General features: G+C 38.2%; 1 protein-coding gene across 1 annotated transcript; it reads right to left on the bottom strand.

Annotated features, from left to right (window-relative positions):
• Window positions 1-2,106: 2,106 nt before the first annotated feature.
• On the bottom strand, window positions 2,107-4,009 carry foxe1 (forkhead box E1). Its single transcript, XM_042485744.1, has 2 exons — window positions 3,933-4,009; window positions 2,107-3,850 (listed from the first exon to the last, which is right to left on the bottom strand). The coding sequence occupies exon 2, from the start codon at window positions 3,744-3,746 to the stop codon at window positions 2,646-2,648; it is 1,101 nt and encodes a 366-aa protein (XP_042341678.1). The 5' UTR covers window positions 3,747-3,850; window positions 3,933-4,009; the 3' UTR covers window positions 2,107-2,645.
• Window positions 4,010-19,416: the final 15,407 nt, after the last annotated feature.

Genomic DNA, 19,416 nt, shown 5'->3' with positions numbered 1-19,416 from the left:
AGTCATACCTGTGTGTCCTACACCTGGCTTTGCATTTTATTTATTTTTTTTGTTTTGATTTTATGCATGTTTATACCAGAGCAGATGATGAAGTTCAATATCTTTACCTAGTTTTTAGGGTGGCAGTGGTTCAGGAGGTACAGTGGGTTGTCCCCAAATCCAAGGACCCTTTCGTGTAATCCTCGGCTCCGCCAGTCCGCATGTCAAAGTATCCTTAAGAGAAATTGTGTGTGTGTGTGTGTGTGTGTGTGTGTGTGTGTGTGAGTGTGTGAGTGTGTGAGTGTGTGAATGCAGGTGACTGTTTATGCAGGTGGCACCTTGTGAGGTTGCATATTGTATAAAAGGGCTTTGAAACTGCAGCCGTATACAAATGGAAGTCCATATACCGTCCATATTTAGTTCAGGCATTTCAAACTGTTCACAGCTTAATTTAGAAAATGTTTCCTATGTGCGTGCCATATTTATACAGGATTCCCAAAGTCATAGGAAACCTGGAAAAGTCATGGACAATCACATTTTCCAGGCCTTTAAAGGCAGAATGGAATTGATAAAAATCATTGAAAGTTTTGGAAACATCGTGGAATTTCCTAATGTGTAGTGAATTTTTTACTGTAGGTAACTTTACATGGTAACTTTCCATGTGATGTAACTACAAATTTATTTCTGTAGTGTTCAGCGTCACATAGCTCTAAATGCATCGATGTATTATGTTTAGTTTACCATCACGTACACTTCTTTCTATTCTCCCTGCGCTCTGTCTCTCACTTTATTAAGGAAAATCCTTAAAAGGTCATACAAAAATATAAAAATATAAATAAATATTGTTAACTTACTCCGAAAGAAAAGTTTAGCAATCATCAGTAACATTTGTCTCAGGTACAACTCAACCTCAAATGCTAAAGAACAGAGCTACAATCATTAATCTATTAGTTTAACAATAAATTAATTGCCAACTTATTTGCTAATTGATTAATCAGTTGGGATAAATTTCCAAGTTTCTTTACTCCTTTTTAATAGTAAACTGAATCATCTTTGGGTTGTAGACAAAACAAGACATTTAAGGACATTATCTTGGGCTTTGGGGATATACTGATTGATTTTTTTCACCATTTTCTGATATTGTAAAGACCAAAATAATTAACAGATTAACCAACAATGCAAGTAATTGTAAGTTGGAGCCCCGTTTACAGGATAGGCTGCATAATAAACAAAAAGATGTTTCCCAATTAATAGCTTTATGTTACTGTACACAGTAATTTTCTGTTAATGTTTTTTTTAACATCAATTATGCTCCTGTAGGCTGCACCAGAGTTTGTGTAAATCTCTAAACCCCTTGTTTTTTATTGTACTAGATTAATGTCATAATATTAAATAACTGCACATTGTGAAAATCCTAATTTTTCATATTATAGGCGACCATTGGACCAATGAATAACTCAAGCTTTTGTTTATCTTTGTTGTTTCACTTTTATCTTGAGTGCAGACCTTACACTAATGAAATCATTGTCCTTTTGACACTTGCTGATTACGGCTGTCTTCATACAATCCTCAAAGATTTTCACATTCAGAAAAACTAGCAGATACCGTGGATACTTTGCTGGGGAAAAAAATCGTATCTGTCAACAAAGCTGCTTTTCTGATAGGGAAATCAAGTGTCTTCACCATAATGAAGCGTTTCCTTACGAGTCTCATCTTGTCAGACATGCGGACTCCGTGTTGGGGAGGTTTCTCGTGTTGAGATAAAGGACTCGAACTACTTAACTTTATAGGCTGACATATCGAGTTACAAGTCAATTCATTTTCTTGATTAGGGGATCTGTGTGGGAGATTAACTGTGTCTGTCGGTCTAAGTGCTGTGTTGATGTCTGGACATGATAATTGAGGCCGGTCACGGTGACTGGTAATACTGTGGCTCCAGACAACACTTCAAACCCGCTGAGCTGAAACAGCAAAGAAAACACGCACAAAAGAAAAAGATGTTTGAGGGCAAATGTCTTGATCTGATTTTACTTGTTATATTGTAATGAATTGTAGTTTAATTATAACTATTACAAATATAACTGTCAATTCAATATATGGCAAACCAACCCCCCCCTCCGGACATAATAAAATAATTCTGGTGTGTAACTCTGGCACCAAGTCCTTAAATTGCAATGGAAAATAATACCTAAATAATTTAAACATTTTTCTTTCTTGAAGAACCAAAGTGCTGTATCACTGTTTATTTCCAAAAAGACAACCTAATATGCATTTTCATTTGACAACAAAATACATGCAAATGTAGTAAAGCTTCTTCATACAAGCCACTTATCGCAAAGCTTATGACAATGAAGCACAATAATTTATACTTAAATCACCAGTAAATATTAAACTTGCACATTCAATTCATGATAAAAAAATTGAAGTTTATAGTGTGTATCTCAAAGTAAATTACCATCTGTGTGGAAAGTGGGTTGTAGGGTTAACATGGTAAATCACAGTTATGTCAGGTGTGGTGTTTTTAATCAGTCTGTTCAGTTTTGTCCTTAACAATTGTCATGAACAAAGAAAAACAGTTTGCGCACGGAAATGTCTGGCTAACTGGGCGCCATCTCAAGTCACTGATATTTTGTCAAAAATGTAGCAAGATGCTTGGATCTAGACTCTCACATTGCAGACACAAACCTGTCCATATTCCCTGGATACGTGGGGTGTCTCAGGTAACCCCCAGTGTTGGTGATGGGACCTGCAGCACTGTTATACTGGGAGAAAGAGCCCAGCTGCACTGGGGAAACCCTGCCGTAATGATCCACAGGCTCCACAGACCCGTGGGCTGAGGAGTGGAGGCGCCCTGTTGCTGCATACCCCTGTGTGTGGGCCTGTCCATACGAGCCCTGGTGCGTATGGTGGTGTAGGTGGCTGGTTGGCGCGGAGTAGGTGAAGCCGGGATGCGAAGAGGATCGTGATGACACGGCCCCTCCGCATGGTTGGCTTTGGAAAGCCGGGGCTCCGAGGCTGCAGGGACTGGACCCGTTTGGGAGTCCCTCAGGACTGAAGGTGCGCCCGGGCTGTTGCATCACCTCTGACCCTTGACCTCCCAGCATGCTGGCTGGAGGCGGGTGTCCTATGAGGTTATTGATGCTGAACATGCGGGTCTGACCAGGTCCAAACCCAGGAGGAGATGAGGAGGGATAATAAGGCGAGGACAGCTGCTGCCCGTAGGCTGGACTCACTGTCATGTTGTTGTAGACTGAGTTGGAATATGTGGCTGATCTGGCAATCTGGACAGGAGAGAAAACTGGCGTCTCATGGACATATGAGGCGTAAGTGCTCAAGTCACAGCGTTTAAACCTCTTCCTGCGCCTCAGGAAGCTGCCGCTCTCAAACATGTCCTCTGCGTTGGGGTCTAAAGCCCAGTAGTTGCCCTTCCCTGGCCGTCCCGGCTCTCGGGGGATCTTGATAAAGCAGTCATTGAGAGTCAAGTTATGGCGGATAGAGTTCTGCCATTTCTTTGAATTGTCTCTGTAGAAGGGAAAACGCTCCGTGATGAACTTGTAGATGCCCCCCAGAGTCAGCTTGCGGTCGGGGGAGTTGGCTATGGCCATGGAAATGAGTGCGATGTAGCTGTAAGGGGGTTTCCCTCGCTGCAGAGGTCTCTTCCTTCTCCGCCCTCTGGGCTGCTCCTCTGTCTGCGGTGGAGGGTTGGGGGCAGACATGGTGGTGTCTGCTGGAGAGTCTTTCTCCACTTTGACCACCGGCATTGTCATGAAGAGTTCAGAAATGTCCCTCAAAAGACAGATTGTGAAGTGGACTTAAACTGCAAATGCTGCAGTTCAGAAGAAGTGTTTGTTTTTTATCTTCTGATTAAATCCTGGACAGCAGAAATCAAAACAAGAGATCAGCCCAGCACACAAATCGTGCCAGAAAGATCACATTTGTTTATAACAACTTACTGTCTTTAAGTCCAAAACCAGCAGCTCTTCAAATGCTTCCTCCAAGAAATCCTGTTTCATTGAATGGTGTCCGTCTTTATCCCAGACTGTTGTCAGGTGAAGTGTAAGAGTTACGGTGTGAGCGCGCCGTGCGTGGTATTCAAGGTGTGTGTGAGAATGAGTCACTCAGCCTTACCTGAAGAGTGTACTACCTCCACAGAGCACCTGAGGGGCCACACCCCCCTGAGCATCACATGCTCTTGACATACCACAGCTCTATAAGGGTCTATTGTTCACGTTCGACAAAGTCTGCATACTTTGTGGTGGAAATTTTTATTTCAGGAGTTTTCTTTACATATTTTTGATGAACATGTGATTAATGGTTGATGCCCTGGAATGGGAAAAGATCTCTACTGTCCAAATCAGAATCTACTTTTCTGATTACATTTTAAAAAGCTTTAACTTTTGCTTAGGAAAAGAATCAACACATCATTTTAGGGTTCATCTTTGATTGCTTTTTATGCATGTACTTGCAACTATCATTTATTCTCTGCAGTGCCTTTTTTTTTTTTTTTTAAGTTTCATGGACCAGAACTGTCAAAACAAACATTGTTTCCTCTTGATATTCAAATTCCTCTTTAAAGCCGACCTCAGTTTATTTTTAAAAGTCCAAAATGGTCCATGTTGTTTTGACGTTTAACACTAAAAGGCCTCTTTAGTGGTAACTTAACCTACGTGTTGTTTTTCTACCTTGCTTCCTTGTTTGTTTTGTGCCAGTGGTTGGACAAGCCAGCTGTGTTAAGAGATGTAAATGTTTTCCAGACAAAGGCAGTCCTGTGATTTCAGCATGCAAAATATAGGCCATCATAGCAATCCCTGGACGCAAACTGAGAGGCAGGAATAACCAACTCTCAGCATTGAAATTACTCATTGAGATTAGTTTTGATTCAGTGTCTTCCAGGAGTTGGCTGTAAAATGTGGTGGACATGTTCTGGACATGTGTCATAGTGTTTTTGTCCCTGTATGAAAGTCACTTATTACAGTGCAGAAATTGCTGCACACCCTCGGCTCGTTTGTGGATAGTGTCCTCTGTGAAAGATCTGCTTTGAAGCTGATTTCAAATACTATTAAATTTCGTCTGCAACAGTGATGGAGACAATGCTGACACTCTGAGCGGCTCTGTTGGTATGAAGTCAGGGGACTCCACAGGTTGAGGGTTCACCACCTTAATCTTTTAAACAAACAGAGAGGAAAACACGGGAGCACACTCCCACCACTCATCACCAGGCTGGGTTAGCACTGCGGGCATGTGTCAGAGCAGGAGCGTGCTGAGAGAGTGTGTGTTTCCTCAGACAAACAGCCTGATGAAAAGTTTAGTCTTGTGGCTCTCCTGAGCTCGACTGGCATCACCGTGTTATATGATGGGGTGGGGTGTATGAAGGTTAACATGAAATACCTGTTAGTTTCAATTCAACTTTGTACAACCCTAAATCCTAAAATGTTTTACCTTTGTTCAGTCGAATACAGTACAAATACAAGATATTAAATATTGAAACTGATAAACTGTACACATATATTTTTTTTTAAAATATACATATATATTTGACATGTTCCAAAAATGTGTTAATTGCTGTGTTACATCACCTTTTCTTTAGACAAGACAAGGCATGACGGCTTTAATTGTAAAGTACATTTCATACAATAGGGCAATTCAAAGTGCTTTACAGAGCAAAAAAAGCTAAAAGATAGCATATAAAAGGTAAAATAATTACTAAATGATTTAAAACAATTTAAAATAAAAATTATAAAAAATAGCAGAAGTGCAGACAAGGGATTCAAAGATAAAAATAATTTAAAATGATAAAACATCAATTTGAAAAAATGTCATCAGTCATCTGTCAAACAGTCATCAGAGTATTGAGTGTAAAATGTTTAAACCTTGAAACAACACTCAGTAAGTGTTTGGGAGCTGAGGAAACTTATTGTTGAAATTTTGAAAATGAAAGTCTTTTCCTTTTTGCTTACTTTGCTCATCAGTTGCTGTTTGTTGTCAGGTTTGGTGGGTCATAATGCTCCCCACATGTTCAGTGGAGATGGGTTTGGACTGCTGGTAGGCCAGTATTGTGCCTGCACTCTTTTACTTAGAAGCTGTGTTGTTGTAACATGTGCAGAATGTGGTTTTGAGTCGTCTTGCTGGAATAAGTAGGGACATCCCTGAAAAGATGTTGTTGGCAGCATTCGTTGCTCCAAAACCTGTATGTACCCCATACCTTCACAAATGCTGGCTTTTGAACTTTGTGCCGGTATCAGTCTGGATGGGCCTTTTTTTTTTTTTTTTTTTTTTAGGATACAATATTCATGATTACCAAATACAGTTTGAAATGTGGAGACATCAGACCAAACCTAACCCTATAACTCTGAAAAAAAAACCCAGTTGTGAACGTAAAGGTAAAAGGTAAAAAGAAAAGAATACATTTTTATTTACTGATTATACTTAACTGCTTAATGTTTATTTATTTACTGCTTATATTTTTATTCATTTTATTTACATTCTAAAGTTATCCAAGTATTTGAGACTATTTTAAGGCCTTTATAATCTGCCAATATTAGAGCAATACTTTATTTTTTAATGCTTTATTTCATTATTATTACTTATTATGATTTAATTAGTATTTATTATGACTTGATCACTACATTCAGCAGAAAGTTACAGTTGGAGAATTGTCCAATGATTAACGTGACTCAGAGTCTCGGGAGTAAGACTAAGTCACTTAACTGTGACGGTGCAGTTATTTAATTTTACAATATGTTTATATTACATTAGCCTGTGATTAATTAACATCCTTTAATTTTTGTAAATATTTTATCAAGTTAAAGCCAGCATGCACCTCTCTTTATAGTGCACAGAAACTGACTATTTTCTCAGTGTGTTGTTGCTGCCGGATTTACATATCAAAATGTAATTTTTTATTGGATCACAAATGTTTCATTGTGGACATTTCTGTGTGTTCATTAGTAATCTATGAGTACACTAGGGATTTGTCTAAGGTTGTGCATGTACAGTATAAACTGTAGAAGGCTTAGTGTGTGTGTGTGCACAGGACAAACCTGACACCTCTGTCAGTGAAAGCAGAGCGCTTGGTCACAGTGGATATTTGGGCTGCACAACTAATTGAATCACTAAAAAAAATGCAATATGGCCAAGTGCAATAGTTTTGGATAAAGGTAAAATGTGTCACAACATACTGTTATAAATACAGCATTGTGGTGCTATGCCCCAGCCTACAACATGGGAATATGCTTCTTTGGCCCAGAATCTAGCGAAAATTACATCATCTTCATCATTTATATTATTTTCAGTAAAATCGAATGCAAAAAAACCCCTCTAAAATTGTGAATCATATTGCAAATGCAATATCTAACAAAATAATTGCATTGTATGTAATTTTTGCATATCATGCAGCCCTTGTGAATACAATTACTTGTCATTGTGATAAGTTACAGCCCAAATGTAAATGGATATACATTAATGCTTATATCATTAGTTGATCGATTGATTAGTAGAATAGCACGATGTGAATCTATTTTGATAATCATTTAAGTCAGTGTTTCTGGGGTATGGGTACCCCTACAGGGTATTTTGGAGTACTGTAGAGGGTACGAAAGATTTAAAAAAGAAGTAATTCTAAAATGATCAGTCAAGCAAAATTCTTTAAATAATTATATATATATAAAAAAAATATAAATATAGGTTTGGTTAACCACATTTTTAATTCAGTATTCTATTGTCAATGCAACTGCTTACCACCATAAACTGTCAACTGCCGAAACAATTGCAATCACATTCATGTTTAGGTTTGCTCACTGGGAAAGTGAAGTCAGTTTCAGAATATTGGTTGTTTTGGACTGTTCAGGGTACATTATTGATATAAGTTTGAGAAACAATGTTTTGAGTCATTTATTAAGCAAAACTACCAAAGACTCCCCAGCATCTGAAATATGAAAATTTTATGTTATTGTAAATGGAAAAGATTTTAAGATTTTAATTTTCAAATCAAGCGATTTGAGGATGTCACAAAAGGCTCTGGAAAAATGGATTGGACATTTGTCATCTTTTTAAACAATATATCGACTTAGCAGTTCGTTAAAAGAATATTTGACGATTACTAAGAAAGTAATCATCAGTTGCAGCCATAATGTGAATGAGGTTACTATTATAGGCTAGCATCTAAAAACTTATGAATGGGAGTATGGATTTTCATTTTGGATCTCTTGTCTAAATTTTACTCTGATCAAAATAACAGACATATACTTAAATGAATTTTGTAAAATCAAGTCAGTGAAGATGCTAAGAGTTCACATCTGTAGTTTATTGAAAAATTGAATAGTTTTCAATATTTTCCTTGAATATGTGTGCAAATCTTTGTTGTTCTGCAAAAGGAAATTCTGCAGCAAGGTACCTTTAAAATAACAAAAATACAGTATAAAATAATAAATCAAAGAATCAAGAATAAAGTGCAAATACACTACACACACACAGAGAAGAATACGATATATGATATAGTTCAAACACTAAAAACTGCATCAGTAGGAAAAAGGATGAAGTTAATAGTAAGTCAGTTTATGTTTTATTTAAAGTAAGTTCATTTATGGCATGCAGAATACGTAAAATAATGACCCTTTCTGAAAGTAGATTTTTAAACAGTACATTTGTGGATTGAAGACACAATGTAAACACAGGGAAAATTGCATGAGGTTAATGCACTCTTATCCTAATGACTGTAATAATGTGTTTGATTGTGTGGTTTCTTCTCGTTAACTTCTGACAGATGTGATGGACATGCAGTTTAGTTTGCAGCCGACCTCACCCTTTGCTTAAGACGGCTTCTTATGCTTTATGGCAACAAACAATTAGTGGTGAGTAATTTCTCAGGTACTCGTTGTTAGTGGAGCTCAGGATCATAGTTGCCATAGTTTGCTTATGCATCACGATTTGGCACCCACACAGCACTCACTGTTAATATTTGTTCATGAGCCTTTTATCTCAGTGTTTGTGCTGATGGATCAAAAATATGAGTTATGCTGCTGAAAGGTGACTCTAGTGTCAACATTGGTGATCAAAAATGTTTTTATAACGTGTTGATGTGCTTCGGTTACTTAAATGATTCTCCATTCATGCCAAATGGATTGTCGTCGTGTGACCTGAAAAGACAATTCTTATTTAGAACGAAACAAACTTTCACTATTTTCAAAAACAATATTTTCTCTGAGTAACAATGAATGCAAATCTTATAATTATTATGCTTTGATGCTTATTTTTTTCACTACTTCAAATGACAATTTAATTATAGACTAATTTCATCCAAGAATGTACTTTGTCTTCCACGATACAAACTAATTTCATCATACATTACAAATTAAACAAAACAAGGGGAAAGAACAATGTAAGCATCATCATATATAAATCCAATACCAGTGTTTAAGTACAGGGAAAATGTAGGAAAAAATGTAAGTAAAAAATAAGATGAAATTTGTAAAATAAATAAACAAATAAATGAAAATAGAATAATAATTATATAAATCATAATCACAATAATTGTAATAAAGAGAAATAAATACTATTACAATAAAATAAGTTCTGACACATTATAAGGTAGATGAAAGCTGATTGCGAGGCAGTATTTTATTAATAAGGGGTTATATATGTTGACAAAACCATGGGGAATTATCTGTCAAATCTGCTGCTGACTTCACTACTACAGGGCTTTTTAAGAAGTTTCAGCTCATTGTTTTGTTTTTTCCAGCTCACAGCTTTACAGTTCACTTTCATCAATAGTTGCTGCATGTGTCAGTGCTAGAGAAAGGTCTGTAATCACCGATTACAGCGGTACACCGGCTATCATTCTGTAAGATGGAGTCTCGACTTTTCTGAGGTGCATCCACAAGTTGTCTTATTAGTTGTACATCTTAACCAAAAGAACAAAGAAGGCATGCCTTATTGCATGATCCAAATCTGTCAAAACTTGATATTTGCATTTAAGTTTTTAAGGACAGAGTTGAAGTTTTTTTAATGTTGTTGAAGACTTCCTCTTCCGTGTTTTGGTCATTGTTTACAGTCCGATCAGCAACTTGAGACATGAGAATGGAGTTGAGACAATGTCAATGACCAGATTTTTATCTACAAAAAAGCTCATAAAATGCTCAAATTTTTTTAGACGATAGCCAGTAAGTTTTGAGATTGCATTTCGGCCAATGCGTTCTGCCTCTTTTGCTTCCCCCACTGACTTTTTACCAGAAGGCATCCAGTGCTCACTCAAACTTGATTGGTCATTGCTATTCGGACTACACGCGGAAACCAGAACGCTTCCTTTACCAGAACTTCTGCTTATGCAGATATCTTTTTACAGAGATTAATGCATCCTCAACTTCTAGGAGGTTGAGAGAATAACATAAACCACTCATGAAAAGCTACTGTATGAATTTAGTAATTCACAATCACAAATTGGGAGGTTGTACTGTCAATTGTTTACAGTATGGAATTGTTCTGAAAATCAATACAATACAAGGATTAGGTTGCACGGGTATGGATGCATTAACTCACTTTTGTTGCCTTACTTAAAATTTAAATGTAATTACCTTAAAGTGAACATTCATTTTTCATGGATGTTGTCCACACTTTGTACTTTCATCATGTGTGCAAACCGAGTCTTGCTGTTGAAGTGTACTTGGGTTTGGCATCACTGAATATATGTTGGGGCCTCTGCAACTAAGGGCCCTGGAGCCATGCATTGATGCTGCCCTGAGAGGCCTCCACCTGTCCATCACCGCCCAGTGTGGAGACAGAAATGATGGCTGGAGGCTGGGACAGCTGCACAGGAGAGCAGGGCTGCAGCCAAGGCAAATGAAGAGCCCTTCACTTTGTTTCTCACATATACTTCTGGCTGTGCCAGAGAGAAACGGCTCTCTCCAAACAAAGACAAACAAATGAGACATTTGAATTTGAACACTTGACTTTAACCATTTGATGGCTGCACATATACAGGTGTTGGATGACTCTAGCACTGATACTGGATGTAAACGAATCACATTTCACATGCAGCAAAGAGTAGATAATGGAGGATCTTTAGAAACTTGTTTCACATTTTTAGATATGATTTTTAAATTTGTGAGTATCTTTGAAAGGCGTATACGGAAAAAAAAATGACCAGATAACTAAACAATGAGCTAGACGTCACTGTTAAGCTCCTTAAGGGCAAGAAAGATTCAGATTCGAGTGATAAGTCTCTGTAGGTCTTCACTGTGAACTATCTCTTTCATTGTACCTGCAGGATAAATTAGATAAATCTACTTGACACTTTTTTTCATACTACATGTACCCACAAGTTTTATTCCCCTTTGTCAATGCGTCTACTAAACACACACACACACACACACACACACACACACACACACACACACACACACACACACACACACACTCTCACACTCACACTCACACTCACACTCACACACACACACACACACACACACACACACTCACACACACACACACACACACACACTGATTTAACGGCAGGCTCCCCGGGCAGTGCAGTGCTTCAGTTATGTAAACTGGCCCGGGTTTGGAGCAAGTCAACCGTCAGGATTTTGCACCTCACCAAGCCCCTGCAGCTGCTAATGCAAACAAGCAACTTTCACTTGTTCCACAGCAGCCTTACTGGGTCAGCATATGCGCACACGTCACACACACGCGCGCACACGTCTCACACACACACGCGCACACGTCTCACACACACACACACACACACACACACACACACACACACACACACACACACACACTCAGAAAAGCAGCATTAGACTCAAATTCAAATACAAATAAGCTTAATTTTACATCATGATATTCACTGCTTTAAAAAAAGGAAACCTCTGTCATTTATAGTGAATAATATGAAATAAATTATGGTGCCTTTCAAGGCTTGAGTAGTTTTATTTTGGCAACAGTGGGCAGGAATCCCATTATAAACATTGAGCATATTGTGATTCAAGTGGACTGAGAGAACACTAGACTTTTGCGCCTTTGCTTGCGTGTGATTTCAGGTTTTAGAAAATCTAGCCCGTGATAAGAAACTATGGCAGAGAATCCTGCAGAAAAAGTACTACCTCACTACCCACCAAAGCCAGGCTAAAGAGACAGATTTTTCTCTCAGTGGCACAGACCAAAAATTGAGCTGAAATGAGAGTGAATATTGGCCTTAAATTCAAGTAACTCAAATAACCAAAACATTGCAGGTTTTAGTTTTTCAGATGTAAAACTGCCTAGTATGTGGTGTCAGAATGGCACACTGAGTGACTGATGACCTGAGAGAGGAGTGCCAAATGGTGATCATACATTTACTGTACAACATGAACAGTTTTGAGGATCAACATGTGTAAAGAGGACAGATGGTTTATGTCAGAAAGGAGGTGTTCTTACAGTGCTGCCTTAATTTCGCTGCCTTGGTATTTCTTCAGCAAGACCCCTAGCCCGAACCCGAAAAAGGGGACATCTAGGTTTACGGTCTCAGTAGGCCTGAAACCCCCTCCCCCTACACAAGTAAACACACACACATTTTAAATGTTTGAAATGGCTTCCCAAAACTGAAAATGATCTGACATCACACTTACTTAATGCTGTGGTTGGCCAGATGTGTGAAGGTGAGAAAATGAGAAGTTCTCTTTTGTCCATCTTCCCACAAATATCAGTAAAAGATGTGCTTATCTTTAGTGACTGCAAAGCATTACATTTTTGTTTGGATTACAGGCTACTCTGCAAAGAGTTTAAACTCTTTTGGGCCATTGTACCTATATGTGCTGGTGTGCTGTATTTTAAGCTTAAACAATGTTAAACTGTGGTTTTCAGCCACAAAATCCAAGTACACAAAAGTCCCTTTCATGCTGACACCAAACAGTTTAAAACACAATGTAGCAAACATTGAGTCCACACCCATCGGAGTCAATTAAATAGTTAAATAAATTTGAACTGCTGCGTCAGTGCCAGATCTGTTGTGGCCTTGATAACTTAAAGCATTGCAAATAGACACAATGCAAACAAATGAAGACATACCAACTTCAAAACGCACACTACTCGATCCAGGGTACTAAATTGCCATCATCCACGAGCCAAACACCGATAAATGCAAATGGCTCGTAGATTTGCTTTGTAGATTTGCTAGCCAAAAAAGAGCAATCGATTCATTGTCTGGTAAAATTTGAACATCAGCTTGCCATCAATGGTGTTGGAAAATCACATAAATCTGACTTTTTTGGCATATTTAACACTGTGATCCCATTATTCAGATAGTATTGTAAATTTCAGGTCTGCTGTTAACGCAGCGTTAGCCTGTTGCTTATTATTAGCCTGCAGATTAAATAATTTAAGGATCACCAGTTATGGTAATCCAATTATAATTGATAAACAAATTATGCAAAGTGATTTAATTTTTTAATCAAGTCGTCACAACCTACTTGTAGTTTAACAACTACCTAGGTTCTAAAAGTTGCTATTAACGTTACAGCCAAGTAACATAATGTTATTCTGTTTCATAATACATTTTGTGTATTTTCCCAGACTATTTGTATTGGCAGGCTAATAATAAGCAAAACACAAACAGTGGATATCTGACACAAGCATGCCAAACCAACAGTAGCAGTAATATAACCATAACCCAAAAGCCACATGTAGAAAGAGCAGAAGATGTTGACCTATCAGTACCAGTACTATTTTGGCCACCTCCACCATTGCACTAAAGTCGCCTCATCTGTGTCGCGTCACAAAGGACAAAAAGGCAAGCACACTGACATCATAAGCCAAAAACACAGTTTCTCCTTGTCTACACCCCATCACTGAAAACACAGTTTCTGAAGATCTTCACCCTGAAGCACTTTTACAAAAGATCCATTTTCAGTGACCCAAAAAGCAGTTTGCATGTTGTTAAAATGTACAGAAAACGCTACACTTTTTAAAATACCTGTGCATGTGGACTAGGCCCAAATGCTGTGCATGTGTCCTCAAGTTGCTGAAGATATTTTGTTGTATGTTTGTGTTGTGTATGTTTGCAGTGCGTTGAGCTCTCAGGGTCACCATACAGACCAGCTTCATAAGTCGCCCAGTGACACTCCAATCAGGTCTTATTACTTTACTAATTATCACTTTAAATAATCAACACATGTTAATGCTGCAAGATAAGAGGTGCAGTTCTAATGCAGGGGAAGAAAATATTTTGACCAAGTCAATGAAAATAAACTTTATTTGTATACTTATTGGTTTATTCTAATAATTTATCAAAAGATAATAAAATGATCCACCTTTTGAATCCCTCTTCATAGTCAGTTGCGGATCAGGTTTTCTTGTATGACTCACACACAGAATGACTCACCCACACCTGATAGAGACAGTATCTCTCCTGCACTGTAACAGAGCTCACAATTATAGTCATGCCTGGCTGCAAATGTCAGAGCATCTATGTCAGATGGGCTCTGTAAGGATCCATGTGTCAACACCTCATAGATGTCTCAGCCTGCACAGAGCCCAGCCGGCCGCACATGAGCATTTTTACCAGTGCTTGCACATGAAAAGGACCTCAGTTGCACAATAGGATTGCACGTTAGGATGGTTCTAGAAGTTGAGCACTATCCTCCTTATTTTGTTCTACTTCATTAACACGGATTCATTTCTGTGTGTGTGTGTGTGTCTTCGTCTGAAAGCGAGGCGGAGGGTGGAGGAGTCAGAGGAGATGAGTTGTTACCACACAGAGCTCTTGTGGCTTTGGCAAAGTATTTCCCATGAAGTAAAGCTTTTGCTGTTTTTTTTTTTTTTTGGAGCTGTGCAGTGCAGTGCCTTCTGTGTGTGGGCACGCACTGGCACGCAATTTAAACTACAAAGTCATGTCGTTTTAAAGGCCCAGTGTGTAGAATTTGGGGGTGGGGGGTGGTGGGATTTGGCTTAAATGAAATATATTAAGAATATTGTATTTTTGTGTATAATTACCTGAAACTAATAATCATTGTGTTTTTGTTACCTTTGAATGAGCTGTTTATATCTACATAGGGAGTGGGTCTTCGTCCGCAGAGATTGCCATGTTGCACTGCCATGTTTCTACAGTAGCCTTAACAAGCCAAACACTGGCTCTAAACAGGGCCATTTGCGTTTTTTCGCCGGCTGCTGTAGTCGGCAGCTACTCTGTGACAAGCAGTGTTGATAAAGCAAAGATTTATTTAACGTGAAACTGCTTTATTCAGTGTTTTTACATATTTATATCAAAGGGTCAATTTATTTTGGAGAGGAAGAGAACTCTGTGGGTTATTCAACTCCTGCTAAAAACCTCCTGAATGTCTGCATCTCAAGTTATCAGTGAAAAACAGTGGTAGAGAAACATTTATTGATAACATGTTGGTGAAGATTCTCATGATAATTCTAGGTATTATGTCATAGGCAACTGGAATTGCTTCCATATGTTTTTGGGAGGGAAGAGACCTTTGCAGATTAACTGGCTCACAGTAAAAACCTCCTGAGCAATGAACAACAACAAAGAAATTCCAGCTGGGAGAAATTTCAGCTGGTTATAATCTGCAATCCTCACTGCTAGATGCCACTAAATCCCCCTAAATCTTTTACACTATATCTTTAGAACATTATACATCCTTAGACTGGAAAGAAAGGGAAACAGCTCGCCCGGTTAACAAAATCTACCTAGTAACACCTCTAAAGCTCAATATTTAAAATCATGTTTATTTAATTTGTAAGAATAGTATAAGGTGTTAAATTTAATTTAGAGATGCTGGTGGTCAGTGGATTTTGTAACCTTTGGACAGAGCTAGGCAAGCTGTTTCTCTGATTTTAGTCTTAATGCTAAGCTAAACAGCTGCTGGCTGTAGCTTCATATTTACCAGACATATACTGTTGTCTTATCTATGTGAAAAAGGCACCGTGCCAAAAATTTACCTCCATAATTGCAGCAATAATGGACAAAACCTTCTATTTCAACTCGATCATAATCGCTGCTTTGGTCGTAGGTATTGCAAATTTTCAGTCATGCATAAGAAGGCTTATGTGTGTGTCATTGCTGACAAGCTTTCACCGCTGCCTAAATCCTCTGATTCCTAAGCAGGAAGATACAGGTATTCATCCAGCTTCCACTGATATCCCTGAGCGCAGTGTCGTGTTTTCTCAGCTGTCAAACTCCTGACATGTCTTTTTAAGCCTGGCAGATGGAGCACTTGTAAAAAGGGCTCTGAAAATACATGTTTGTCATTGTGCGAGGTTGAACCTGCTGAATTTTTTTAAATACAAAGAGATGATTGATTTTCATATAAATGGATCATAAACAGTAAGTGGATTTTGTAAAGCAATAGGTAATGCCTCCTCCAATGACAAAACTGCATCCATCGTGCACCACTTGACTATTTTCTGTGACTCCTCAACTTCAACCTGACCTTTTTGTTCCGAAGAGAAATTTGAAAAATGGTCCTAAAACACACAGATGTAAACAAAAGATACATAAAAAACAATTAAATAAATAAAACACATGATAACAAGACTGAGAGTCTTAAGCATCGCTAGCAGCTCTGTAAGGCTGTGCTTAGGCAAAGTGGCGATTTGAGCAAAATGCTAACATTAGAGTGCTAATATACTCGCAGTGGTCATGCTAACATGCTGATGGCTAACAGGTAAATTGTTTATATCATGTCTATCCTTGTCAAGTATTTTAGCATGCTTGCTACCATTTGGCAACACAAAGTATGTGTCAATGGTTTTACAGATGTTTAAACGTAAACCAAAGAACTGAACAACAGCCCAGTTGCCAGAAGAAAAATGTTGCCACTGCATGTTTCTTCAAACTATGGATACTTTACATTTGAACTTTTCATTTGGATCATATCAATGTTTCTTCCGTGACATAGCGTGTCACCTAGGAGAGACACCTGCCAAGCTGCAGACCAACAAAAAACAAAACCAGATGTGTTTTAGTGAGTCACTGCTGCATCTTCCAACGGCTTTGTAGCTACCAAACACACCCATCTCAACATTTAATCTTCTGGGGGTGAGGGCCAGTATTTTGTGTTGACACGGTGTAGCCAGCAGATATCTGGGCCAAAACTTCCTCTTCCGTACCAGTCATTTTGTCTAAGTTTGATAAACATTTATCTACTATAAAGCAACTTGTTATACGATAGCTGATATGAGATTGCATTTTGGCCGATGTGTTTCCCCTCGCTGTTCATTGTCGTTCAGATGTGATTGGTTAATATTACTTAGACTCCAGACAGAAACCCGAACACTTCTGATACCAAAATCTTGTATCGTCACCTACAGAAGCTGCATACATTTGCAGAATCTGTTTATAGAAATTAGTTTTTTAGCCCCTCATTGATTTGTCCTTTCTGCCCAGATATCACAAAAAGCTTTTTTTTATTTATTTATAGAGACATTACCACAGTTCCAGGGGTGATTGTGCAAAAAAAAACAAAAAACAAGGTATTTTATGCCAAAATGCGATCTTTTCCTAACCATAACCAGGTGCAGCCTAAAGCTACATTCTTCTTGAATATGCTTTTATTTTAGTTGTTTTTTAATCAATTTTTCTATTCTAATGCTTTTATCTTGTGGTACTTTGAGATTTGTTTCAAATGTAGAGTGCATTCTGAATAAAATCTCTTATTATTATTATTATTAAACGTAAAGTTTCATCGAATCTGCTACACGATAACATACAAATGTAAAATATCCATGTTTTGCAGACACATAAAATGCCAATCTATTCTGGTGACTGGGTTTTGGAAAAAATTTAACTTTGATCCAGTGATGGCGCTGGAAAAAATGTCAGGGAATCACCAGGGATTATGAATTATTACATTTAATCTAGAGGGAAATATGAATGTCTGAACCAACTTTGATGTCAATCCATTTAATAGTTAAAAAAAAAACACAAATGTTGGGAGATACTCAAAGTCACAATGATTCATCCATTTATGCCTGTGCATGTTACTGTCAGGGTTCATGTTAACCTTTGTAACCAAGTGAGGACTTTTTATGACTTGTCATCACACACGTCTATGAGCTGAGAGCAGCTCAACCAAAGAACGTTGTTTGATTTAAATATTTTTTAGATAGAGCTATGGTATAACTCTGGTATTTTACTAGAAGAAGAGAGAGAAGCATTATCATAATGTGTTGCAGAAATGTTTTTTTCTAATTTTTTAAAAAGATTTTGTTAATCATAGGAACCACACACACAGTTCGTTGCCCCACCTTGTAAAATGTTCCTTTCACTCCTGTGAGAGTTGAGAATTTAGTTTGTTTAATACTTACTTATATTTTCTAGTTTACAAAGCTCAATGAGAATCCGCCTTGGTTCTTTGAAGGTTAAGATAAATATATCCAGTGTTGCTGTTGCTGGATTTAAATGAGTAATTACGGATCATTAAGTAGATATCCAGTTATTTTAAGTTTCACGTCACATCATCTAGTTACAGTTTGTGCCAGAGTAATAAAAGACGAGAGAGAACACACACACACATGCAATGGCAGTGGTTGCAGCACATCTTTGTGCATGAGTTGAGTAAGAGACTAGAGCATGACCACTCAAACAGGATGTGGTGCAGAGCAGTCCACTTGTAAGTGTGTATCTAGGAAAGACAGAGAGGCAGCAGTGTTTTGGGTGTTGCAGATCTCACGCATACCTGTATCTGCAAAGGGAGGTTGCTCTTATGACTCAGGCTCTCATGGTATTTTGCCAGAGAGGAAGAAAGAGAGAAATCTAGACTGGTATGCTATTTCTTTCCAGTGCCACCTGTGTGTCTGTTACAGTGGGATTTGTACCTCCTCAATCACTGACACATGTGGATTATCTGTACTTAAAGGAAAAAGCCGATACAAGCCACATCTTGTGTGCAAGCAATCAGGCACTCAAACACAACATATCTTTCCCTTTGTGGGCTGAATCTTTTAAAGATCTGCTACCAGTATAATTGCTGTAATTAGACCTGGAAAAGGAATGTTATTTCAGTGTAACCCTCCCCAATTGTAAATTTAACACATTTAAAAAAACACAGACAGCCTGAAGCAGCATTGTCTTAAAAAGTATTTTAGATTGATGCCGTTTGTGACATAATGAGGAATTATTCTCCCGGTGTTTAGCGAGTTGGATGATAAGTGGTCTTTGTGGTTTTGTCTTGAGGTGCCCGGTGCTTTTGCTTGGCAAAGACAGCCAAAAGCGGGTGCAAATGCAGGTTAAAGGTGGGTCAACTGTTGAGGAAACATTACTAGCAAGTGAGTAAGCCAAAGAGAGAGAGAGAGAGGGAGAGAGAGGAAATACTGTTGAACAATGCTGATAATCTCCCTCATCAGAAACCTACTCACCTGGATTTCTCTCTGTGCAGGTGCAGGTCTGCCCCAAAGCAGATACTTTCCTTTGTTTAGCTTCCACAGGTGTTGTCATGGTCTGTTCGCTATCTATGCTGTCAG

Source organism: Plectropomus leopardus, chromosome 4 (genome assembly GCF_008729295.1).
Source record: "Plectropomus leopardus isolate mb chromosome 4, YSFRI_Pleo_2.0, whole genome shotgun sequence".
Taxonomy (NCBI): Eukaryota; Metazoa; Chordata; class Actinopteri; order Perciformes; family Serranidae; genus Plectropomus; species Plectropomus leopardus.
The sequence above is the reverse complement of the archived record's forward strand: the minus strand, read 5'-3'. Positions and strand labels throughout refer to the sequence as shown.

What these genes read in the sequence shown, in the direction of transcription:
- foxe1 (XM_042485744.1), bottom strand. Translation starts at nt 3,746, where the DNA reads ATGACAATGCCGGTGGTCAAAGTGGAGAAAGACTCTCCAGCAGACACC.